At 50.4% G+C, this 13,682-nt stretch overlaps 1 protein-coding gene across 2 annotated transcripts; it reads left to right on the forward strand.

Annotated features, from left to right (window-relative positions):
• Positions 1 to 3,906: 3,906 nt before the first annotated feature.
• TMEM171 (transmembrane protein 171) lies at positions 3,907 to 12,818 on the forward strand. 2 transcript variants are annotated; one of them, XM_047068205.1, is made up of 4 exons: positions 3,907 to 4,011; positions 6,118 to 6,834; positions 10,673 to 10,814; positions 12,552 to 12,818. In XM_047068205.1, the coding sequence occupies exons 2-4, from the start codon at positions 6,195 to 6,197 to the stop codon at positions 12,748 to 12,750; spliced, it is 981 nt and encodes a 326-aa protein (XP_046924161.1). In that variant the 5' UTR covers positions 3,907 to 4,011; positions 6,118 to 6,194; the 3' UTR covers positions 12,751 to 12,818. The 2 variants fall into 2 exon arrangements, with proteins under 2 accessions (XP_046924161.1, XP_046924244.1); XM_047068288.1 differs by having other exon boundaries at positions 12,555 to 12,818.
• The last annotated feature ends 864 nt before the right edge of the window (positions 12,819 to 13,682 follow it).

The following is a 13,682-nucleotide window of genomic DNA, read 5'->3' on the forward strand; positions in this document are numbered from 1 at the left end:
GTTTCCTTTAAAAAAAAAAAAAAAGTCAGACTACGACACACTCTGCTAAAGAAGCTTCCAAAGACTTCTCATGTCACTCAGAGCACCACAAAGCTTTTTGCACTCTGGTGCATGTGCCCCCCCCCCTTCACCTCACACCTTTCCTCTCTGCCTTCCTCTCCTATTCCTCATCCCCTTGCTTACCTCATCACCTTCACCTCCCTCTTGTTCTTCCTCGAATATGCCTGCTTCTGCCTCAGGGCCTTTGCATCCGCTCTTTCCTTTGTCTGAAGTGCTCTTCCCACCTTTGCCGAAATATCCTATTGTTCCCTGTGATAGTTTTATAATATGTTCACAAGTTCTTTGATATCCACCTCCTTCAAGAGGTAGAGACTGGGGCGCCTGGGTGGCGCAGTCGGTTAAGCGTCCGACTTCAGCCAGGTCACGATCTCGCGGTCCGTGAGTTCGAGCCCCGCGTCAGGCTCTGGGCTGATGGCTCAGAGCCTGGAGCCTGTTTCCGATTCTGTGTCTCCCTCTCTCTCTGCCCCTCCCCCATTCATGCTCTGTCTCTCTCTGTCCCAAAAATAAATAAACGTTGAAAAAAAAAAAAAAAAAGAGGTAGAGACTAATTTCCCTCCCTTTGACCCAGTTCGAAGGAACAACGCAAAGCCAGGTGATGGTGTAGGGCTTTAGAGACCACATCACGAAATGCACTGCGTCTTCCCCCTCCTTCGCTCTCTCTTGGATCACGCAGTCTAGGGGAAGTCAGCTTGCATGTCATGAAGACAATCAGGCAGCTCTCTGCAGAGGTCTACATGGTTGGAAACTGAAGCCTCCTGCCCAGAGCCGTGGTGAGCCACCCTGGAGGCAGACCCACCAGCCCCAGTCACCTTCAGATGGCTTGACCGCAACCTGATGGGAGACCCCCAGCCAGAACCACCCTCCCCCATCTGTTCTGAGATTCCAGCCCCTCAGAAACAGTGAGAGGTAATAAATCTTTGTTGTTTTAAGCTTCTAAGTTTTGGGGTAATTTGTTAGGCAATAATAGATCATCACTATGCTCGCTTCCCCATTCCCTTCAAGTTTCTGCCACGGTGTCACCTTCTCAGAGACGTCTTCCTCAGCCACCCTGCTGAAAGCGAAATGTCCCCCCCCTCCTCCTGGGATTTCTTACTCCCCACAGCACTTACTGCCACCTAATACTCCAGATAGCGTACGTGTCTTTTTTTTTTTTTATTGTCTTTCTCCTCCTTACTAAAATAGAAATTCCAGGAGGGCAAAGGATTTTGTGTCTTGTTTATTGGCATGTGTTCAGTACTCACTAAATATTTGCCGCATGAATGAATGAACGCATGCCACGTCTTCGCTGTCCAGATTCACTTCCTGAATGCAAGATTCATCCGTTTTTCATAGTTCATTCTGCACCTATTTTTCTAAGGAGTCTGTCTGGTCTTGTCTTTTTTCACTACCACACAAGCTGGAAAAGGCCACTTGGTTTCACACAGGCAGGAGGTGACCCAGCCTCTTTCCTGAAAGTAGGTCTGCTACGAAAACGAGCACCTTGGAGGCTGGTGGTCATGTCTTTCATACTTGAGTGCTGATCGGTTTCTAAGGATTTTAATTTAGTCAAACAGGCTCCAAAAGACAAACAGTCCAAGCGGCAGACATATCCCAAGTGGAGGCTAATCTGATCGTCCTTGGTGCCAGTATATTCAAGTCCGTCATGTGTGGCCAGCCCGAAGTCATGTGGCACCGGGGCGGGGGGGGTGGGGCAGCTGTGTCAACAGGGCCCTCGCAGGTCCGCACACGACGTGACCAGAGATTGAGTTTCAAATACAGGAGAAGGAAAGCACGAGCGGGGAAAGCAGATGGAAACCCCCTTGTACAAAAAAGAGCTGTTAGCAGGCCTGCGAAGGGAGAGCACTTTCTGTATTCAGGGCCTGTGTTCTTAGAAAGCTCCGTGTCCACTGCTGTTGTGAAATCACCCCTGCCGGCTCTCTGCTTGTTAGCTAGGTGTACTTTGAGGCCTCTCTACCTTGGAAATATCCTGACACTTTGACCAGGATCCCCACCCGGGACACGGATTGCTGCAATGTCCTTGGGATACGGTGTCTATATTATTACACTGATTAAAAAGCCACGTAATAAAAAGCCACATTCTGAGTTCATGGCACTGTGTGTCCTCTGGGTGACGGGTGTACCTAGGAGGAAGAGCCAGAACATCTGGTTCAGGCCCCTGCTCCACACGAGCCAGCTGGGAAGGTCAATTTTTGCCCTTGGGTCTTGGTTTCCACAACATAAACGGACCGGTTTTTAGCCCCCCATCCTCTTTGGCTCCAGCCTTCTCTGCGGCGCTGGAGACATACTAAACAAGTGGAGGCTGCAGGTAGAGTGGGTAACGCAGGGCCTGGCACAGAACAAGGGGTGGTGGTGTCATCAGTATTATGCATTACCGTGACAATCAGTGATGTTCAGTCAGGGCAGAGATTCTCAGAGGCCAAGGCACTCCGGCTGGGAGAAAGGCGACATCTGGCCACCGGGACAACTGTCCTCAGCAAGTCCCAACGCAGGAACATGTCCAGTATGCCTCCCTCCCCAAGCCTCATGTCTCCGACCCAGGGGTCCCGCACTCAAAGCCCAGGGAAGCGGCCTTCCCTCTGCCTCCCTCTGTCCCCTCCTTCTCATGCCTTGAAATCAGCTAAGCAGAGTGAGACCTAGAGAACAACTCGCTGTATTAGATATGCAGAGTGCTTACACTTTAAAAAGCTTAAAGCAACTGGCATTAACTCCAGACTGGGTTTCAGGCAAAGGGGGCAGGAAGTGGGGAGAAGCGATGGGGCTGGGGAAAGTCCCCAGGGCTCCCCTCTGTACTTGGGCCGAGCCTTTGATTCACCTTCCACAGCGCCCTGACCTCTGGTGTGGAAACTGGCGCGGTTGGGTCCCTGTCACGTGTCGTGGGGCAGGTTACAAATAGCATGGGGATTAGCAAACCCATCCCGAAAGGAAAGGACTGGTTCAAGGGCAGGGAAAGTTACCAGTTTAATTCCGGTAGACTATTAACAATCGAGAACCCGAAAGGGGGTTCTGTGGTAAGGCGGACGGAGCATAAGTGTGAGCGCGGAAGGGACAGAGCTGACCTGCCCAAGGCCCGCTTCAGTACTGGAGCTAGGAGCTCCTGTCTGGATGGCTCAGGTATGGAGGACCCTTGTCTCACATTCTAATAGAGCGCAAGTTTCAGGGACCTGGTGTCTACACAACCCTTTCCCCTTTCGGGGAGCTTGCAGCGAGGGACTTGCTCCAGTGATTCCCCCCCCCCCCCTTCAAGGTCTCCGGAGGGGCAGGAGTGGCACACGCCGCTGGGTAGACTAGCCCTAGACGGCGTCGTGGCCGAAAGCACGGCTTCAGGAACGCAGGGCCCAGTCCTGCCTGGGCCACCAGCACATCGGAGAGGGCAGCGGGCGAGTCCCCTTCCCGAGTCTCCCCCTGCCCCAACTCTGGGCCCGGGACCCTGAAGGGAACCGGCTCCCTTCCTGCTGCCTGGATCTCGCAGCGCGCAGTTCGGACAGCCGGGAGGAGAACCTCAACTCGCCGCCCCCTACCTCCCACGGCTGTGGGCCAGCGAAGTGGCGGGGGTGCCCATTTTTCCTGGATTCCTTGCGCGCACGGTCACGGGCGTAGAAGCGGCCAGCTCTGCCCGCCCCGGGCTCCAAGGCCGTCCCCCGTCCTCCACTGCCGCGCCGGGCGCTTCTCCAGCCCCGAAGGGCAGCACCCGGCGGCGGCCAGCTCCCGCCAGTCGGCCCTGCCCCGCCGCGCCCCCTCTGGCACCGCCTCCTTCTGTAAATACAGTGGCGGCCCGCCCTCCGCGCCCGGACGCGCAGGTGGGAGCGTGCGGTGCCGGCCGCCACAGGGAGGCCGCGCCCAGCCGGGTGCCCACGGCCAGCGCCGCCTCCCAGAGCGCGTTCCCCCAGGCCCGGGCCAGGCTCCCGGGACGCGCCCCGGCGCAGGCAGCGCCCACGCCCGACGAAGCTTCAGGTAAGCGGCTCGGGTCCCCGCGCGGAGTCTGGCGCTGCGCTTTTTGGGACCAAGCCTTGGGGCGAGACGGAGATCCCTAGCTAAACCTGCAAGGGTGGGAGCCACAGGCGGAACCGCTCGGGGCTGTTGTTACGCTTCGGCTCCTTAAAACCCACGAGAAACTACTCCCTGTAAAAGACTTCTGGCTGCCCTTGCCTGGGTCCCCAGATGCACCCGAGTTTTAGGCTGGGTGAGATGCCGATGATTTGGAAATGTCCTTTGAAAAATTGTGTTGGGGAGGTGGATTCGGCTTTGGGGACATTAAACATAGGTTGGTATTTAAAAAAGGTTTACTCTTCTGTTAGTGTCGATGTCTTTGTGTCCGTTTGTGAGTGCATGTATACGAGACAGACTGACTACCCACACGCTATTTTGGATGAGGGATTAATACATATGGCAGGTGTTTAGTCCACTAGTCCATGGAAAAGAGCTACAAGTCCACTTTGAGGCTTCTATTTACTTTACTAGTATTTGGGAATTTGCCTGAAGTCATTTGAAGCCTTGTGACTCGCTTCAGAGTTGAAGGTACCAGAAATTCCTGATAGGACTTTGTCACAGAGAATCACCCTTATCACTGGAACCAGCAAAAGAGATTACATGATCTAGATTTCTTTTTCTTCAATTAGTGCAACCTTGTCTTTAAGTGTTTGTCTCAGCTTATTGCATCTTCATAAATATAGTTTGTCTAGCTCTAAAATGGAAACTTATTTCCCCCCAATATTTCCTTCTCGCCCCAACTTCCTTCTGATTTCAGTGCACATTTTCCTGGAAAAGTACTTCCTAGTGTAAGACCAGCTATTTGCTTTCGTTACCTAAATTAGCTGACCCTCCTTGGGCATCATTTGGATCTATCAAGATGGCCTTGGCTTTAGAGCCTCAATCTCAATCTCCTTCATATGATCATGGATACAAATGGCACAAAGCATTTTAAGTTTTCTTTCCTTGAGCAAGTAAAAATGGTGTTCATGTTTAGGTTGCTTTTTCCGGTGCCTCAACTTGAAGGGTCCTGGTAAAATATTCCACTCATTAGAGTAAGAAGAGATAACTAGACGGACGATCAAGTCAACGTAGTAAACTAGGCAACTTTTTCACAACGGCATAGGGTAGGTACCCTTCATATAGGATAATGTAAGTGCGAGGCTTGGTAATCTTGTGGAAGGTACTCTCCCACTTGGTTTCACTGACCCGCTTCTTCCAAAGTCAAGTCCTCTTGCTGTTTAGTGCTCTGTAACTGGTGGTTTTATTGGCTGTTTATTTTTAACTGAGCCTACGCCTTTTTTGTGGAAGTGAGAGGCACTTTGGAGGAGGGTGAGTGAGAGGCCATCTGCACGCCTGGGAGGCAAGGCCTCGCCTGACCCGCTGTGCCACACACCCCTGGGTCATCCCAGCCCGGTCAGCCAGGCCGGCGCAGCCCCAGTGCCTGTTTGAGAACTCAAGGGACGAAGTTTGACACAGTTCACTTAAAATCCACCAAATCCACTCTGTTCCTGAACTGCCTTCCCATTCAATTGAAACTGCTGACCTTGGGCCTCCTGGAGATGTGACAGCCTTAGAAAAGGGCTGGGAATGGAAAGTTGCCACAGTCTAAAACAGGAAATGGAAAGTTAGTTACTGAACGAAAATTTACCGACTTAGAAATGTTCGGAGCAGCTGTGATGAAACGTGGGATGTCTGTAAATCAGAAATAATCCCAGTAGTTCTTCCCTCACTCGCCACTGTTTTTTTCTTTTTTTGTTTTTGTTTTTGACTGGGGAAGTGAGTTTGTAAGACTCATAACAGGAAAAGCCACTCCCAGTTACGTTTATTGTATGGGTTTTGTTTTTTTAAACATACTCTTAGGTGCATGGTCATTGCATTTCCTCTTCTTGAGTATCTTCATAAAATTACATATTCAAGAGTTTCTGAATGCCGGTGCTTCTGACTCATAAACCAGCTCATTGTTCCCCAGTGTATCCCTTGCATAAAGTTCTGTTCCTATGATTTCATCCTAGTGTGATTTCTGAAATGGCCAGGGCGGGTCAGGAACACCTGTGCCCACTTTAATTTGGTGTTTGGTTACATTTTCAGAGCTGTTGAAACCAACCAACCACTGGAGGGAAGGAAATCCATTCTGCCTGGTTCTGGGGAAGGGGCCTCTTCTGGCCATGTCTCCTGTAGCTGCTGCTGAGCTAGATGGGGTCCAGCCAGACAGGAGTGTCAGCAAGGTCATTTTCTTCCTTTTTGTCTTTGGTGCCATCCTGTTGTGCGTGGGAGTCCTGCTCTCCATCTTTGGGTTCCAGACATGCCAATACAAAACCTTCCCAGACTGCAGCATGGTGCTGAAGGTCGCTGGGCCTGCCTGTGCCGCCGTTGGGCTCGGGGCTGTGATCCTGGCCCGCTCCCGGGCACGGCTTCAGCTCCGGGAGGGGCACCTGCGAGGCAGTCAGGCGGACCCCGACCGAGCCTTCCTCTGTGGAGAGAGCCGCCAGTTTGCCCAGTGCCTCATCTTTGGGTTTCTGTTCTTGACAAGCGGCATGCTCATCAGCATACTTGGCATTTGGGTCCCTGGATGTGGCTCCGACTGGGCACAGGAACCCCTGAATGAGACAGACACTGCCGACGTGGAGCCCCAGATCTGTGGATTCCTATCCCTGCAGATCATGGGACCCTTGATTGTACTCATGGGATTGTGTTTCTTTGTGGTTGCCCATGTTAAGAAGAGAAACAACTTGAATGTGGGCCAGGAGGCCTCTGAAGCTGAAGACAGACAGATCCAGAACACGGAGCCTGTCCAGGTCACCGTAGGTAGGTGGCTGTCATTCCTATGCATGCTCATAGCACAGTGGCTGTAGCATCAAGGCTTCACCGGGCTGCCCTCGGGTCTGGCCCAGAGTCTCTCTTTTTTGTGTCTCTCTCTTACACACATGTGCACGCATACGCACATGTGCACAGTCCTGCTGCTGTGTTAAGCCCTGGAAGAATCCTTGTACACCTCATCTCCTCCCAGCAATTCCTTATTATTTAGCAAAAGCACTGGGACATTAAGTTGTGACCTTGACTGAGGTCACAGAGCAAATTAAGAGGAAAGTGACAGAAACTGCTAAGGAGAGCCTGGGAACCTTCTGTCACGTTAGAGACCTGCCAAGTGACATGGCACTTTGTGCCGGCCATGCAGACTCTCATCCCTGGCTATCACTGGCTGGCTGTCCTTGGGAAGTCCTTAACCTCTTCTGGCCTTAGTTTACATATCTATAAAATGAGCCTTGCATTGCTGAGATTCCTTGCAGCACTAACATTCTAGGATCCTGTCTGTCCCAAGGCCAGCCATCTTCTATGTTTTGAGGCAGCTTTCTGCAAGGTTTCCCACGTCGTTCTTCGTTTGCTGTCATTTGTGGCTTCAGGATGGAGGTGAAGTTTGAAATGTGGCACAGATGAAATTGAACTGTGATCGCACCTGTCACTTCTTTCCCCCATGAAATGCCCAGCCAGGACTTCTGAGTTCTCTGGGTTCTGCAGAACAGATGGAGGAATAGCTCCCAGAGTCGGCCCCCTACAGAACATCAGTAGCTTTTGCCTCAGTTTCACACAACCAATGAAAAACCCCACTGCTGTTCAGTTTCACCAATCGCTCTTTTCTTTTTTCAGTCTCCTGCTTTGGAAAGGGAAAAGCTCTCAAGCCGTAGCCTTGACGTCTGCAAGGCTCGGCAAAGAGCATTATGGGACAGGAGCAGAGAAGGAGTGTGGTGCACGTTTCTCATGTTCGGGGGGGGGGCGCGTCTGGTGGAAGCAGCGGTATTCACAGCGGGGGGTGCCCTGGACTGCCAGCCTCGCATGGCACCGGCCTTGGAGAGCAGGGCACATGGGTTTACAGACGCATCCTTGAGCCATGGTTGAAGCTCCCGGCTTACTTATTTGTGTATTTATGTATTTATGGGGGCCACACCAATATCAGTTATACATTAACAACAGCTAACACAGACGCAGGGTTCATCCTGGGACCAAATACCCATCCAAGTGTTCTTCAAGGACCTACTCTGTCAAATTCTTTCACACCTACAACCACCCAATGAGGCAGCTACTCTTAGTATCTCCACGTTAGAGATGAAGAAACGGAGGCACAGGGATCTCAAGTAACTTGCCGAGGGCACAGACCAGCAAGTGGCAGAGCCAGGATCCCAACCCAGGCAGGCGGCCACGCACACACCGTGGCCCCCGCGTAGCACTGGTTTCGCCTAGGGTCCTGGGCAGCCGTTACATGGCTAAAGGGCTTACCCTATGTTGTAGATGTTCTCAGTCCTTTTGGGGAACACGGTGGGTCTAAGTAAACACACGCATTTGATGCTTACAGTCTTCCACTTACTCGGGAGCATTTCGAGGTATGCCCTTGGGGTTTACTATCGGGGGATCTTTGGGGCTCAGCCTCCCTCCTGGTGGCTGGACTTGAGGGGCAGCAGAAAGCAGGGCTGCTGGTGCTAGGACACAGTGACTCCTGGGTGGTCTCATCCTGATGCTGGCTTTTCCGCTTAACCCTTTCAGTACCATCACCCCTGTGAAAGTCTGGCAGCCTAACTCCTTGTTTTTCTCTCCTTTGATATTATGGGATAGGGTTTAGGTTTTCCGCAGCCATGCCTTTTGGTGTAATTGCTAAGACTCCAGGTAGACACTGTCTGTTGATGCTCAGTTCTGCCTTATGAAGGATTGGGGTGATAAGAGGCAGTCCTTGGCCAAGTCCCAGAATTCAGCTGTTCCTGGAATGGAAGCCCCTCCTCCCCAGACACACGAGATATCCCCGTTGTGGGCACACTCAGTGCCGGGTCCTGGATATACAAGCAGGGCTATGAGCTAGGCCTCCCTTGAGGGATGTCTGCTGTCACCTCCCAGAAGACATCAGGTCCTGGGGGACACAGTGAAAGGGAAATCCAGGGGGGACGGGGCTGCTTTCAGGGAGAGCAGGTTGCAAGGGTGGGGAGGGCGGGGAGCCTCCCTTGCAGAGGGAGGACAAGCAGAGGCTTGGACAAGCCCCAGAGACAGCTGGTGGCTTTGAGCACTTCCTTGTTTGCATTGGACAGGTGACTGGCCTGCTCTAGAGGCTTATTCCCGGGGCCTTTGTTCCACGCTGTGTAATTAAAGTGCACAGTCAGCTTTACTTCCTCTGACCTACCAAGACCTGTGAAAAAAACTACATGAGGATCCCGAGATAACCATTATATGTTATCAAGTTTAGGTTAGCGACATACATTTTAAGCTCTAGGCGCCATGTGCTCGCGGAGGGAAAGAAAGACTTAACACATTTTTGGCAGGGCTAAGTCCGCTTCGGGGAATAACACATTTTGGCAGGGCTAAGTCCGCTTCGAGGTAATACGGCAGAGAGTGGCCAGCCGGGAGTGTTTCGTCCGACACGTGGATCGGTGCCACTTGCTGGTGGCCTGGGCTTTAAGCACCTTCGCGGGTGTGTTAGAGCTGAGTCAGTCTGCTGTGTGACCAGCACACAAGAACCCAGCCCTGCTGCCCGTTCTCTGAGGCAGGTGCAGTTAGGGATGGCCTGCCGGTCACAGATGTGACAGCCCAGGCCCCCCGGGGCTGGTAACTGGCAAATGGCACCCTGGTAGCAGTAACCAACCTTGTCCTGACCTAGACGGGCGTCGGGTCTGCTGCCTGTACAAACCGGTTGCCTCCCTGTGGTGAATCAAAGTCCTCTCTCCTGCATGTTGCCTAAGCTGTCATTTGGTGCTGCCGGCTTATCAGAGGCTGCCCTCAGACCTCTATTTCGGCAGATCTCTGGTGCTGCCGCAGGGCCAGAATGATCTGGGCAACCCCCATGGGACGTTCTGTATTGGATTTGGAGTACAAGGTAGAGTTTGCATCTGGTTTCCACTGTCTCCTCCCCCCAACACGGGATGTGTTCTGGAATGAACAGCAGCAACAGAAAGGCAGACACAAAAACCAAAACCGAAAACAGAAAAACAAGCTTAACTGGAGTGTGACTTTCTCTGGGAAAGCTTGGGTGAAAGGGTGACTAAAAGCTTATAGAAGGGCACGCAGCACAGCTTTGGCAGTTGAAAGAGCGGCTGTGGCCTAGCCTGTTGTCATTTGCTCAGAGGCTAACACCGCATGTAAGGAACAAGGCGCCTCATCCAACAGCTCAGTGTCGATGACTCAGAATTTCAAATTGAGAAGGAGTAAGCTTTTGCAGCAGGAGACAACCCCAGGAAGCGAATGCTCCACAGAAACGCTTTAGCTCAGACTTGCTAGGAAATAGTCGCCCACTGTTTGAAAAAAACTGTGGTAAACTATAGATCACATGAAATGTACCATCTTAAGCGTTTCTAAGTGCACAGAGGCATTACGTACATCCGCGGTCTTTGGAACCATAACCACTACCAAGTTCTAGAAGTTTTTCATCATCAAGAAGAAACTGTCCCCCGTTAAACATTCATTCCAATTCCCCCTTGTCCCAGCCCCTGGCTACGTCCACCCTATGTCTCTGTGAATTTGATAGTCCCACTTTTCAATTCTGGAGTTGGCATAGGTGTTCTGACCTTTTACATACATGGGCCAAACATAACATTAATTTATTTTGCTCTTGGTGATGTGCTTGCATTTCTTTCTCACCTGTTTTCAACGAAATATTGTCTTTCCTCAGGTGATGCCGTGATAATATTCCCACCTCCCCCACCACCTTACTTTCCTGAATCTTCAGCTTCTGCAGTAACCCGAAGTCCTGGGGCTAACGGTGTGCTTCCAAATGAAAATCCACCTTCGTATTACAGTATTTTTACCTATGGGTAAGACTTTGCGTTTGCACTTCAAGAGTAAGCATGTTTAACCTTCTCGGGTCTGTGGCTAAGCTCAGGCCAAATCAGTTTTAAGGCTGCGGTACAGGAATCAACGTTAGAGTGGGAGGATCTTTTTTGCGGACGTTGTATCAGAATTATTGCCTTAATAGTAACGGTACCTTTCAGGAAACTGTAGGCAGCACATACGTGAAAAATTGTAAAAGTGGTTATGCCGGGTTAATATGAAGCCTTCTCCAGGTATCTTTATGAGTTCCTAGCATGGGTGAGCCTCCAAATGTTTAACACTTCATCAGCCAGACTGAGCACTGGGACAGGGCTTGCGAGGCCCCCTATGTTAGGCTTTGCCGCTTTAGATCATGGGGAGATATGGGGGTCCCCTAGCGACCTCCAACAGGAACACAGGTTTTCAGTACCTCATGGAGGTACTTGGGTGACTGGCTAAAATCAGCTTGCACCCTGACCTGACCAAGTTTGGCTTCTCTTCTCAATATTCAGTTGTTCCCTGGGCCTCGGGACCTTCTCAGACTGAATGAAGAGAAATATAAGATTCACACTCCCCTCCGCCATGCTCCCCATATGCCACAAATTAGGACGCATACCTGGGGTTAGATTAAACAACATAAATCTAGGTGTTTTTCCTTCCTGCAGAGGGACGCAGCTGAAGGTTTTAGAGACATGGCCATGGGATGCAAGCGGTGGTTGGTGCAGTTCATAATGGGGAAAGGCTGGAGGTGGCCAGACTGGCTGGGAGGCTGACTTTCATGGCCACGGGGATGTCTGGAAACCCCCACTGCTGGGGATGGGTGCTGCCTTACCTGGTCCTTCGTGTTTTAAGGCCCATGTTCTTGTTGTGCTTCAAACTGGGTGGTGAGCTGGAGATCCAACCAGAGATGGATATAGGAACCGTCCTGCAGGGATGAAGGGGAGGTTACGTTCTGGGCATTTGTAGAATTCTGTTAGTGAATTTTTATATTCTTTACTCCAATAATGAACCTCCCCAAGCCCTAAATAAATGTCTATTGACTTAAAAAATGACAACAACAACTCCTACTTGCTACTACCTTGATTTCTGTGTGCCACGGTCTGGCTTTACTTGCATTACCTCATGTAATTCTCATGGGTAGGAGAGTAGGCACTCTGATCATTCCCATTTTACAGATGAGGATGCTGAGGCTTAGTGAGGTTAAATAACTTGCTCACGATCACACGGCTAGAAAGCGGCGGAGTGGAAATTCAGAGGCAGGTCTGCCTGGTAGAACTCACTCCAGTAACCACTATGCTTTACTGCCTCCCTTCAAGTTTTTGGTTTGATTTAATTTTCTATTTGCCTCAGTCTGTCTGCCTTATGCTAGCTGTCCCGGAAGACAGAAACAGAGAAGAGTCAGGCAGAGAAGAGTAATAACTCTGTGTGTGTGTGTGTGTGTGTGTGTGTGTGTGTGTGTGTGTACTCATTTTAGATGGCACCTATACGTCCCTACCTCGCGTCTTCTCAATGTCAAGGAAAACAAAACAGGGTGAAATTCTCTTAATGTTACAATCAGCTGTAAGGAAAGTAGGGAGTAAGGAATCGAGATATATCTATAAGAAATACAACATGGAAGAAATTACTCCTGAGACCCTTGCAAATGGTCCTAAAAGCATATAATTAAACGTTTGGAAAGAACCTCCTATTTAACGTGTGTCACTATTCTCTCCTTCCTTTCTGTTCTCCTTTCTTCTTTTCAGTAGGACCCCAACTCCTGGGGGCCAAGGTGTGGGCTCTGAGAGAGATTGTGATTCTATATACACCATTTCTGGGTCTCCTTCATCCGCTGGGATCTCGTACACTCCGCATCTCTCCTCTGAACTGCCTCCCAGATACGAAGAAAAAGAAATCGCGGCAACCACATCCTTATCCCCATCTTCTGAGCCTTCCCGACCGTGACTCCAGTTCAATTGTACATAAAATCAATCACTATTTTATATAATTTGTTTTGTAATAAAAAAAAATACAGTGGCATCGGCTCTGTTCTGATTTCCCTGGCCTTTCAGTATCAACATCCATAGCGAACGTTCTGCACTAAGCGCTCTGGACCACGGGAGAGGTAAAGTGCCCATAAGCTGATTATCTCATTTAGACCTACTACATTCAAGCTGCTGGACGAAGAAACAAAGGTTCCAAGAGGCTAATTAAGTGACCCTGGGTCACACTGCTTCTCAGTGGTGAGGTTGGGTTTTGAACCCATCTAGCTGGGTTCTGAAGGCCAGCCTGTGGCTACCCTGTTTCTGTCAAAGGCTGACCGGAGGCAGCTGTTAATGTTTAGCCTGGCCCATTCTATTTCCAATGTTAACTGCTTCTGAAGCAGAGAAACTAGACGACTCTCCTAAGTTCTTTATTATTTCTTCCTCTTCTTGCCTGTCCTCTCCCTGTCTTCCTTCTTCCTCCTCCTCCTCCTATTCCTCTTTTCTTTCTTCCATTTTGCAAGAAGGTAATTAGGTCGTTTACACCGGGACAGTGACCAGCACATTGATATCCTGAAGGCTCCTCGTTGTGGAATGACACCGTCAGAAAAGAGATTTCTTGGGCTACTGTGGTAGCTAGATTCCCGTGATAGGGCGTGCCTTTCGGTTACAACGTATTGGTGCTAGGCTGCCTGGACCACTGGCTTTTATTCTTATAAGGCTACTGATGAACAACAGCTTTTGTACTGTTGGGTACGAAGGTAAGTATTTCATTCTAGGTATAAACCAGAAATCACCACTAAGTATTAGCATTTCTACCCGGGAGAAAGTGACTTTTGGAACATAAAAATCTGTGGTAACAGCACTGTTGTGATAATGAAATCACGCAAAAACGAGAACTTTTTATGCCTTTAC

The sequence above is a fragment of the Lynx rufus genome, unplaced genomic scaffold (genome assembly GCF_022079265.1).
Source record: "Lynx rufus isolate CCGP_SWC_20201006 ecotype Redwood Valley unplaced genomic scaffold, mLynRuf1.p SCAF_1, whole genome shotgun sequence".
In the NCBI taxonomy this organism is placed as follows: domain Eukaryota; kingdom Metazoa; phylum Chordata; class Mammalia; order Carnivora; family Felidae; genus Lynx; species Lynx rufus.

Coding starts and splice junctions, on each gene's coding strand:
- TMEM171 (XM_047068205.1), top strand. CDS start 6,195: ATGTCTCCTGTAGCTGCTGCTGAGCTAGATGGGGTCCAGCCAGACAGG. Junction 6,835..10,672: donor GCCTGTCCAGGTCACCGTAG/GTAGGTGGCTGT, acceptor GTCTTTCCTCAG/GTGATGCCGTGATAATATTC. Junction 10,815..12,551: donor TACAGTATTTTTACCTATGG/GTAAGACTTTGC, acceptor TCTTCTTTTCAG/TAGGACCCCAACTCCTGGGG.